This window comes from Lepus europaeus, chromosome 18, assembly GCF_033115175.1.
Source record: "Lepus europaeus isolate LE1 chromosome 18, mLepTim1.pri, whole genome shotgun sequence".
NCBI lineage: Eukaryota > Metazoa > Chordata > Mammalia > Lagomorpha > Leporidae > Lepus > Lepus europaeus.
In genome coordinates, this window is record NC_084844.1 from 42,172,441 (window position 1) to 42,184,350 (window position 11,910).

Genomic DNA, 11,910 nt, shown 5'->3' on the forward strand with positions numbered 1-11,910 from the left:
TGCGGCACGGCACTGCAAGGTGTGAGGAAAATGGGGAGTGGGATGCAGCCACGTCGCTCTTTGGGCTGTGTGAGTGCCCCAGGAAGCGCAGTCAACTCCACGCTTGCACCTGCACGTGTCCATGCACCTGCTGTTGCAAGATCCTTCTGGGCAAGCAGGTGGACAAGCACACAGACACGTGCTGGCCAGAGCTGCCTTGCCACCAAGAATCCTCATTTCGCCAGGAGGCCATTGTTTAGGTTACTTAACACCAAGACCATCCCCGACCACCGCCCTCCCAGCCAGCCAGGTCAGGCCAGGCCGGCTGGCTCACCTCAGTGGACTACAGACCTCTGCACAGCCAAGCTGAAAGAGCAGGTAGGTTTGCTCCTTGGAAAACTACCAAGGGCGGTCACTGACGTGGCTGGGTGGCTGCACAGCCTGCACCTTCTGTCTGGCCCTCCTCCAGATCTCCTGCGGCCCACAGCTAGCCAGAGCTGCAGGTCTTAATAAGGCGTTACTGCCCAATAGCAGGGTGGACGGGCTACGCTGCTCCAAGCCAGCTCTTCCAGCTGGGCACAGGGGGACGGACAGGTGGAGATGGAGGGCAGGTAGGCAGACGACCCCAGCCCGACAGAGCAGGCAGCCTATGGGAGATCACAGCAGGTGCAGCGTCGCCCCAGGCTGGGAAGAAGGCTGTCACCCCGAGATGCGCTCTGTATCTCATTCTCGGCTTGCCACGCAGGCGCCAGTGCCTTCACCTGGTCCCACTCAGTGTGCATCTGCAGAGGCCACGGGGGTTAAGCCCAGGAAGCTTCTGTTTCAGCACCGACACCCCCTGTGCCGAGTTCTGCTAGGTGCTGAGGTTGTCAGGAGAATCAGAGCTGTAGACGCAGGAACTGACAGACACACTCAGACAGGCACCGTTTTTACTGCTTTCCACACAGTTATTCGTTGGCCCCACATAACCACCCTGTCTTACAGATGAGGAAACAAACAGCAAGTGGCAGAGCCAGGATCCGACCCCAGACAGCCGGACGCTGGAGTCCCGGCTCTGGGGCACTACACTCCCTGCCCCGCTAATCTCTCCCCACGCGTGTCGACGATTAAAAGTCAGAAGCTACTCCAGGTACTTTAAATCACAGCGAATCACTTTCTTTGCATCATCACCCTGTGAGGCAGAGACCATTATCGAACCCATTCTGCAGGGGGAGAAACTGAGGCTCAGAAAGGGGCAGTCGCTTGTCCAAAATTCCACAGGTAGCAAGCAGCAGAGCCGGGATCTAGATCCAGATGTTTTCTAGAAGGTTCCAAAACATTTTTTTCTCCCTTAAGAAATCGGGCCTTGGGGGAGTGCGGTCTGGTGCAGGGAGCAGACACCCCTCAGCTCTCGTATCCCAAGTTCATGCAGACGGCACCGGCTACTTGAAGCGTGGCTTCTTCTTATGGTCTCAGGCTCTCGGGGCAAGTGCAGAGGATGGGGCCAGCCACAGAGGACTCCAGAGAGGGTGCTCCCACCCCACACCCACGTTCCACTTCTCCTTAGGCCTTCCTCTTTGGGTCCCCGAGAAGAGAGAGAGGCTCCCCGTGAGCAGAGCCACAGACACCAATGAGAACTTCTGCACCTGAATGAGGTTTACCTTGTGGAGACAGGACCCACTTGTCTGGACGCTGAAACAGGTGGAATCAATTAAAATAGGCACACTAGCTGGAAAACCGCCCATTTCTTAAAGGAAGTCAAGAGGAGGGGTTAGAAATGCGGGCATTACTGGGACCTGCCTGCCACAGGATGTGGGGCTGGAGCAGACCCAGACCCCACAGCCCTGGACCTCCATGGCCACCCACCCCCACCTTCATCCCACTTTCCGGAAGGCACATAATCCTGGTTGCCCAATCTCTCCTCCCTCCCATGCCACTGGGAAAAGGAGGAAATGACCAGCAAAACCTCTGAGGGCTCAGGAAGGTTCCCAGAATCCGAGCTTTGGGTCACAAATGCCTTTGTGAAGGGCTCGGCTCCTCTAAAAGCTGATCCAGCCAGGAGGCCTTGGAGCAAGGTCGGCCAGGCACTGCCAGAGCCCATCTAGCCTTGAACGGGGCCTGTGTGAACTGGCCAGTGCCAAATTCCATTTAGTTAATGGGGTGAGCCCCAAACACTTGGGCAAGGACACCAGTCTCGTGTAGTCGGACACCTGGCATGGGAAAATGACAGCTCCGAATGAAACACATGACACAGGTCTTGCCTGGCTTTGGGGACACTGGACTGCCGGCCACCAGTGTGGGCTCCAGATCGCCCTGCTTGGGACTATGGCCAGGCTCAAAGCTAAGTGCCCTCAAGGGACATGTGCTGGCTAGGAGAGGTGGCCAAACTCACCTCAGTGACTCCCCATCCAGCCTTGACTCTCAGCTCGCACCCCACGGAGCAGGGACGGATGGATGTCCACCTGACACACATGCACAGCTCTTGTGCACAGGCACACACGGATAAGCTGGGGCCCAAGCTGCACTGAGGAAACCCGAGGCTGCCTTCCAGGTACTGAGTGCCCCCTGGGCAGCCCTTAGGAGACCAGAGCACAGAGCCCCGCAGCCGACTGCCCGTGCAGAGGGAGGGCAGTGGGGGCCTGGGCACACTGGGGCCACAGGAGGCCAGGGAGCCCATGAAAGTCAGGAAGGAGGAAGAAGCAAGGCCCGAGGTGTGTGTGGGAGTGCAGACTGCCGTCACCCTAGGGCAGGAGCTGACCTACAGGCCCAGCGCGCTGTCTGCTCAGAGGTGCAGAGTGCACAACGGCGCTGGCTTCACCAACTGGCATTTGTGTGCTGGGAAGAAGAGTGTGCCCAGAGCTGTCTGCGCATTCACACGGGCAGGCGAGTTAGACCCGACCCAAGCCGAGAGCAGGGACGTCCATAGCAGCTGTGGCCAGGACACCTGTGCTCCCAGAAATGAATGCTTGCGGCCAGGGTCTGGGGACAGCGGCGCAACGAGCACACTGTGTGTCTGTGGTTTCCAGCCTCGGCACTACTGTCAGCTTCTTGGGGTTTTTGGCTGCTGTCTGACAGCAAAGGTGTCCTCCCACCCCGGCCCTGTCTCTCAGAGCTTGTCTCCACGTCCCTTTCCCACCGTGTGCTGGCCACACACTAGGGGCTGGGCAGACAGAAAGGCGAAGGGCCGGTGCCCCGAGGTGCCATCTGTCACAGCGTCCAGGAAAGATCACAGTGTCCGGTCAGACGCCATGTGGGCCTGCCAAGCCAGTGTGCCTGTCTGGCATGGACAGGACTACCCACTCAGCCACACACGACCTCAGTGGTCCTCCGCGTTTGCCAGGCCGGTGATCCAGTGCCATAAACACCGGGCTACCAAGTCCAGAGCTAGCAGAGCTGACCCAGAGGAAAAGGGAGCCCAACCTGAGGGGTCCTACACCTGCCAAGGCCAGGGCACTGCACCCCTCTGCCAACACCAGGGCCACATAAAGACGCTTCCTTTTCATCCACAGTCAGCCCCGTGTCGGGGAGCCCCACAGAGACAGACAGGGGCATGGAGGGCCTCTGTCCAGGCTGTCCCTCCCTGTCCGCGAGCCACTTGCCTTCCCAGAACTGCTCACCTGCTATTTCACTGGGAGCCTCTCCCTGCCCCCCTCACCTCCTCCTTAGCCTTCCCCAAGAGACAGGAAGTGAAATAAACTGTAAAGGCCCTCAAAGCAGGAGGATGGGGGGGGGGGCAAAGTCCCACGGCCCAACAGGTCAGCCAGGGGTGGGCGTGAGAATGGAGAAGGGTGAGTTGTGAGGGCCCTGGGTGAACAGCCCACCACCCACGAAGAAGCCCAGGGTGTGGTGCAGCTGGTCCCACCATCAAGGGAAGGGGCTGGGAAGCTAGCAGGCCCCAGCATGCTCCAGGGAGGAACACACATGGTCTGGAGCCCCCACCCCCTCCCGGGGGCACAGGCTATGTGTCAGTGTGGCGGGGAGATGGCTTGGACCCTTGAGGGGAGCACCTCCAACTCTGACTTTCTTCCCTCCCTGGCCTGAAAGTCCCTTCCAAGGACAGGCTCCAGGCAGTCTCTCTTAGAGATCTCCCTGGGGGCAAAGGTCATGCCTCCCAGCAGGCTCACCTGACCTGGCAGTCAACCAGCCCCTCCCCCGCGGTGGCCGGCCCTGGTCTTATCTCTCCCGCTGGCCTTAGCTATTTACCCCACCCCCTTCAGCAAAGCCCACCTTCCCCAAATTCCAAAGCATTTGCCCAGCTGTGCAGCTGCACGGACCTCCTCAAAGCCAAGCTCTCCGCTGCCCCCCCCCCCCACCGGGCCAGGGCACTCCGAGATGGCCGAGATAAACTTGCCCAAGTGTTCGGAGGAGTCGGAAGGCCAGATGAGACCAGGTATTCAAAGCCTCCGTGGAGCCTGCAGATACCTGGGGACAAGCAAACGTCCCAGGTCTGGTATTCCCCGGGCACGGAACCCACAGTTCCTCAATGGCAGCTAAGCAGGGCAGCCGGACTGGCCAGTAGCACAGGGCCGGAATCTGGGGAAGCTGGCGGTGGGCAGCCAGACCTCGGCCAACAGCGTGACTCAGGCTCTCCAGGAAGATGCGTTAGATGGCTGTTGGGACATGGGTGGACACACACTACACACATGCAGTGTGTGGGGGGGATCTCCTAGGCAGGGCTGGTTGCACACCCGTGGTAATGCTTCCTCCCCCTAGATTGCTCTCTCCCTCTCCAGGCAAACCCTGTAACCGTCTTTCACCTGAGAGGAACAGGGGCTGCCCCAGGGGCTGTGCTTGCCAAGCCACCTGCCTCCTGGAAGGGCAGAGGTTCCCAGATCACCAGGAAGGAGCCAGCCCAGCCAGACCTGCAGGCTGAGTGGAGACAGGAACCCAGGCCACCACACTCCCCTGAGAAGGAGGCCTATCAGTGAGTCAGTGGAGGAAACCCACATACAGTGCCCTGGTGTGTGTGCCAGGCCTCTGGGGACGGCAGGTCCAGGGAGAAGGGGAAACCGGGAAGGGCGAGAAGAGGGACCAGGCTCCCCACAGTGCGGACGGCTGTGCGAAGGCCGAGAGCCACCGGCACCACTAGTCCCTGGCAGAGAACCGCAGAGCCAGAAACAACTCCCCCCCTCCTCCCGGCCAGAGCCGAGGGCGAGAGGCTGGGGGCACCCACACAGCTCCTCCCACAGCAACATCGCGAACGGGACAGGCTCTGTCCCCAAAGCCCGCACTGGGCTGGCTCTCTCTGCTGGCTGCGCGTAGCCCCGCGGAGGCACGAGGGAAGCCGGGGAGCCGGCTCGGACCGGCCGCCAAGAGCTACGGAAAAACTTCGCCGCGCACAGCCCTCTAGGCGACACGGCTAGGGGAGGAGGTGGGGCGCAGGGCCGGCCCCAGGGGAAGTGTCCGGGTAAACCAACTTCCCAATCGACTAGGTCCCACCAAAATACTTTGTGGAACTGAGCGGAGGACACAGCGGCCACCCCTGCCGGCGCCCCGAGCTGCTGCTGCCCACCTCGCACTTGGCCAGGGGGCCGCAGAGGGCATGGGGACAGCGGCTTCTCCTGCCCGGCCAAGCGAGCCAGCGCAGGTAACCCGACCTCCCAGGCCAGGCCCCAGGGTGGACACTCCGGGGCCGGAGCGGGCACAGTTCCGCGCTCCGCCAACTTCCTTGTCCCGGGGCCGCGCGCCGCGGCCAGGTGCGCCCCGCGAGTCTGGCCCTCGGCGGCCGCTTACCTGGCTCCCAGGAGCCGGCGGAGTGCGCATCTCCTGCCCAGCTGCGGGTGGCCGCGCTGCAGAGGGGCGGGCGGGCGGGACCCGGGCTCCGGCCGCCCAGCGCGCGCAGAACAATCCCCCGGCCGCGCCGCCGCCGCGCGCACCGTGCGGCACCAGTTGAAGGCGCCGGCCCCGCCCCCGCCCGCGCCCGTTGCCGGGAGACCCGCGTGGGCCGAAGGGCTCTTTGTATCAAAGCTGCGGTGACATCACGAGGCGCCTGGGCTCAGGGACTCGGGGGGCGGGGCCTCGTCCGGGGGCGGGGTCGGGGAGGAAGCGCGGCAGGGGAATCCGAGCCGCGGGGGCGGGGCGCAGGTAACCCCGCCCCTCCAAGGTAGGGGCAGGTGGCCGGGCCGCGCCGACCAATGGCAGCGCGGGTGCTCGGGGGGCGGAGCTCGCTTGGGCGGGCCCGCGCTCAGAGTTGCTGCTGCCGGCCTGGCCCTGGGACCCAAGGGGACCGCTTATTGGAAGCGCGCGCTGCCGCCAAGTCCACGCGACCCTCGCTGTTTTGCATCCACCGCACTCGTTGCGGTATACCAGCTGGCATTTCCTGGCTGGCATTCGCGGGCCCGATCCCAGACCTGCCACCCTCCACGTCCCCTCGCAACACACACCTGCTTGTCCATCCTCCGGCGGCTGCTGAACTGAGTTTTATCCTGTGTGCTACCCACAACCCTTCCAGCCTTTTCGATGTAAAATCAGAGCCCTGTAACCAGACCAGCTACACACAGAAGCGAGTGGCAACAGATACGCAATAACACAAACAAGGACGAGGATCCCTTCTGCTGAATTATAGTAAGAAACAATTATGTGCTCCTCTCATAAGTCTTCACCGTGGACTGTTTTAAAAATAAGCAAGGGGTCGGCGCTGTGTGTCCCGGCTGCTCCACTTCCGATCCAGCTCCTGCTAGTGGCCTGGGAAAGCAGAAGATGGCCCACGTGTTTGGGTCCCTAAACTGGCATGGGAGACCCAGAGGGCACTCCTGGTTTCTGGCTTCATTTAGCCCAGCCCTGGCCATTGCCGCCATTTGGGGAGCGAACCAGTGGATGGAAGACCTCTCTCTCTGTCTCTTTCTGCCTCTGCCTCTCTATGTGTAACTCTGCTTCTCAAATAAAAAGTCTTTTTTTTTTTTTTTTAGAAGAGGCAAAAATGATGTGATGAGTGTGAAAGAGCAAATGTTGTGAATGTGGCTTCCCTTTGACCTGAGGGGTGCAGACGCCTTCCTAACTGTCCCCCTGGAAGCCACCCTTGCCTCCCCTGAGTGCTCACCAGTCAACAAGGTGGCACCATCAGGATGGGCAGGACCAGCACCACCACACACACCCACACCCATGCACACACACCCACACACCCACGCACCCACACACACTCTCTCTGGTCTGCTCCCTACCTTCTCCCCAGCAGCCCCTCTGGTTCCCAGGGCCCATCTCTTAGGCAGAGCAGCCCACTGGGGCTCTCAGACTGGCGAGGAACTCTTCAGAAGGGACAACATTACCCAGAAGGGCAGGGGCTGTATGAGGTGGAAGCTCCGAGTTCAGAGATCTGTGTGCAGAGGCTGCAGACTGATTCGCACCCTGGTTTGTGTCCACTCCACAGTCCCAGCACAGGAGCACTGGCCTTGCAACCAGGCAGACCTGCGTCTGAGTCCTATCTGCCAGCTGTCCATCTGGGACAAGTGGTATCACCTCTCTGAGACCCGATGTCTTCACCTGTGACATGGATCGGCACGTGCCTCCTGGGCTCTTGTGTAGCTAGCACAGTGAGAACACCTCGTGTGGTATGTGAGTAAGCCCACGCACCCTCGGCCTGCTCCGTGGCCTTCCCAGCCCCACCCTGAGACCAGAGCCCCACAGCCTCCCTGAGGTCTTAGGGTGTGGCTGAGTCCAGGGGTTCTATCTTGGTTTCCCTTCTTTTCAAAGTCCCATGTTGTCCCCAAAGACTACTGGGCTCCAGAATGCAGGGCGCACGGCAGGATCGCCCAGAACTGGGGCGAAGAAACAGGAACCTACGGTGATGTGTACTCTGGGTCCTGGCTTCCCTCAGCCAAGGTCAGGAGAAAGTCAGACCTGCTAAGCCCCTCCCTGCCCAGGTCAACATTTCAGAAGCTCTGTCAGAGACCCAGAGTCCCAGCTGCTCTGCTTCCATCCAGCTCCCTGCTAAGGTGCCTGGGGAAAGCAGACGATGGCCCCAGTCCTTGGGCTCCTGTCACCCACAGGGGAGACCTGGATGGAGTTCAGCCTGACCTAGCCTCAGCCATTGTGGCCATGTGGGGAGTGAACCAGTGGCTGGAAGATCTACCCCCCCCCCGACTTTTCGAATAAATAAGTCTTATATTAAAAAAGGAGGCTGTGGTGCTAGCAGGCCCCTCTTTACTTTTCCCACAAGCAGAGGAGTTGGGAGCATCTCCAGGTTTTGTCCTAAAAGCAGAGGGACGGCCACGGATGCACTGGACATGCCCGGATTGGGAGCCTGACCTGTCCTGCTTACCATAAGGAGGTCATTTAATGTTTTGGAGCCTTACTCATAACCTCTATAAAACAGAAACAAAACATTTCCTCTTTTAGTTATGCGGCTTAAATGAAATGATCAAATGAGGGTCCAGTACAACGCCCAGGCATGGGCTCCACACACAGCAGCTCCTAGCTCCTTCCAAAAGCATCGACAAGCCTCCAGCGGACTCAGCGGTTACGTGTGTGGGGGCCGCCACTTCCTGGGTCTCCACCTTGTCGCTCCATGGCCACGGGCAAGTTTAATTCCCAGAGTCCCAGTGTCCTCATCTCAAACTGCAGAGGACAGTAGTGTGCCCTGTAGGATGGCTGTGAGCAGTGAGGTAATCAGGGCCCAGGAAACACGCAGAGCCAGGCAGGGTGCTGCTCAGGTGACAGCAGCCACTGATCACCAAGGCGAGAGGCTGGGAGCCACAGAGGCGAGGGGCAGAAGCTAGAGGGGTCTGGCGGAGAAACAGGGTGCTAGCCTTGGGGAGGACCTGACATCTTCCAGTGGGGGTCATTGGAGCAGTGACAGTTGTGGGGCTGGGAATGGGCGGTGGAGAGAACCGTCGCCAGGATTAGCACTGCACAGGCTGTGGGAACCGGAGGCACCAGCTCAGGCTAGGACTCAGTGCGCGTGGTTCGAGAGGGAGCCCAGAGTGAGGCAGAGTGAGCCTCCTGAGCACGGCCCTCTCTGAGGCTGGAGCGAGCCGCCCCGGTCTCCTCGCAGAGCTGCGCCTTAGAAGTCCTGCAATGAAACCCAGGAGGTCGCATCTCGTGTGCTCCTCTCCTCCCCACCCACAGATGGACTCCAAGACCCAGGGAGGGCTGGCAACTAGCCCAGCGCCACACAGCGAGACGTCTGCCGAGCAAGCACCAAAACCCAGGCTCCTGTCTGCCAGCGCGGGGTCCTCTCCTTCCTGCTGTGGTTAGGACGACGGACGACGGGCAGAGAGAGGCAGGGGACAGCAGTGGCAGGGAGCTGACCTTCCACCCTCCTTGTCCAGGGCCTTGAGACTCCTGAGGGGTCTGCCTCGCCCTTTCAGGAGAAAGAACAGGAAGGACAATCTCATTTAAAAATAAGTAAATAAAGAACCACCCCGAAACCTGGGGCAGGCATTTGGCCGGTGGTTAAGATGCTCACACCCCGCATCAGAGTGCCCGGGTTTGAATAGCTCCAGACCTGATTCCAGCTTACCTGGGAGGCAACACGTAACAGTTCAAGGAGTTGTGTTCATACCATCCACATGGGAGGCCTTCCACCCAGGTGGGAGCTTCCACCTGGCCCAGGCCCTTGCAGCTACCTGGGGAGTGAGCCAGAGGAAAAGGAGCTCTGTCCCTCAAATAATAATAAAATGCAAAGCCCCTTGGAGAGACTGTGTCCAAGAAAATTTCAGACTGCGCCACTCCAATGAATTCTTGTTATGTCAGGAAGCTGCCCACTGATATGAGAACACTGCACTCCCATGGTGTCAGACGCCTGTCAGACAGAAGCAGGTGTCACAGCCGCCAGAAAATGACGGGAGGCAGGAAACACATCTCGCAGTGACCCGGCTGAGGGGAGGGGACGGCGAGCTCTGTCGGTGCCACCCTGCTCCGCGGTCTACTTCCCCTCTCCGTGACCCTGCCGGAGTCAGCTCAGCATCACATGGTACAGAGGCGGTGTTTGTACACGCTCAGGGCTGCGTGGAAGGGCTGGCTGAACACGTGTGACATCTTCAGTGTCACGGCGGGAAAAGAGCTCTTCTGAACGTTACCCGGCATTGGCAGCAGCCAAGGGAACAGAGGACAGCACAAAGGGTATCGAGCTAACCAAGGAAGAATCAGGTTCAGGGGCTCTCAAATTGAATTCCTTGTGTGCTTAGCATTCTGTGGGGCCCTGCAAAAGGGAAGGGGCACCCCAGGCCAACGGGAAAGTTGCCCCACTTCCGCCTGTGGGAACTCTGCCACAGGGGACTCATGCCACAAAGGGTTCTATGGTTTTAAAAATGCACAAAATCACTAGGCCAGAGTAATCGATCGTCACCCCAACGGGGAAAGGAGCCCCAGATGTGGGACTCGGCTGCTCTCCTCACAGGGCACAGTCAGTGAGTGGGGGAGCCAGGTCTCGTGACTCTCTGTGGAGTGCTCTCCAAAGAGGACATCAGTTATTAACCTTGGCTGTCAACACCAGGCAAACGTGGTCAACACACGCACTGGGCAGTATCCCGGCCCACCCCACATCCATATGGAAAAGCCCTCTGTGGGGCTGGCCTGGACTTGGCCTTGACACCTGTCCTCTCTCGCTATGGTCCTGTGACTCCACTCACACAGGGTACCAGCTGACTCTTCAATCTCAGCTTGCAGCCCCAGGCAACAAATCGGATGTGTGACCACTTAAGCAGGAGTGGAGGAAAGGGGAACAGTCACTAAGCCAGGGGCGGGAACCCTGCACGGCAAAGGCCTCTGGACCCTCTGGGAGAAAGTGATCCTGACCTCCCACTTAAAACACCAGGAGAGACGCTCGGGTTCCAGAGCACTCCCTCTCCAGCTGGGACCCGTCCATGGGGCCTGTCCTGGGCCTGTACTGCACCTCCGCCCCTGGGAAGGCGTGGGCAGCTTGGGTTTGGGGCTCTCCCAGCTCCCTGGGCCCCAGACTGCTTCCCTGGAGGAGCTGTGGGTGGGACAGCTCGCTGTAGGTGACTGAGGATGCCCTCGGAGCAGTCTGTCTCCAGGGCTGGGTTCCCTGGCAACCCAGGCTGGCTGGTTGCTATGAAGACAGGGCGGGGCCAGGTCTTGCTGACTCTGGAGCCCAGGCTGAGTCCTCCGCGGTGCCAAGCTCTATTTTTGTAACCTGTGCACACGTGAGCAATGGGTTTTCTTACTCACTGAGACCCACGGAGAGGGGGAAGATGGTGAGAAACCCCATCTCCTCCCCAACAAGCGTCTCCTCTGACTCATCCCGTCACCCACGAGGGGCAGCAGCGGAGGAAGTCGAGCAGGGTCCCCTTTGACTTGGACTGGGTGAGGGCAAGGAAGACAAACGTCCTTTCTCTTTCCTCTTGGCCACATCAGGGGACTGCAGCCTGAGAGCATCAATAACGCTCCTTTCCCTCAAACCCTCGCCCCACCCTCCCCACCTGCCTCAGTGCATTGTGCCTCAGTTTCCCCGCTGGTCCAGTGGACAGGATACGGCCAACGCTGTAGGTGGGGCTATGCATCAGAAGAGGAGACATCAAGGACATCTGGAAAGTGTTTTGTTAGAAATGATGATCTCAGCCTGTACAGATATGACACCGAAGGGCACTAAAGCTGAGAGGGATCCCATCGTAGGAACGGGTAGAGGAAAGAAATGACCACCCACAGTCACAAAGCTAAGTGCAGAAGGAGCCACGTGACCCAGGAGGGGGAGGCGGCTGTGCGTGGCTGGGGAAGGCTATTTGAGCACCAACTGTTTTGCCACTGGGCAGACTCCTATTCATCTTTCAAAACTCCACTCTGGTGCAACCTCCTCATCTCCTCTGGTGATCACAGACTATCCTGTGGTTTCATGATCTCCATGCCCCAAACACAAGTTCTGCTACTGAGAGGAACACTGGTGCTGTCAGGATGGGCCCCTGCCAGGTGCCCCACCATGGTCCCAGCGTGTCTGACTCGCAGTCCCACTTGGGCATGTCTGGGGCCCTGGCTGGGGCCAAGCACCACTCACAGCCT

General features: G+C 59.8%; 1 protein-coding gene across 1 annotated transcript in view; it reads right to left on the reverse strand.

Annotated features, from left to right (window-relative positions):
* The window catches only part of RAB11FIP4 (RAB11 family interacting protein 4), a 39,016-nt gene extending 33,254 nt beyond the window's left edge, over window positions 1-5,762 (reverse strand). The window contains exon 1 of the mRNA XM_062216575.1: window positions 5,692-5,762. Within this exon, the coding sequence (XP_062072559.1) occupies window positions 5,692-5,721 (30 nt within the window). The 5' untranslated portion in view covers window positions 5,722-5,762. The remainder of the gene's footprint in view (window positions 1-5,691) is intronic.
* Between the last annotated feature and the right edge of the window lie 6,148 nt (window positions 5,763-11,910).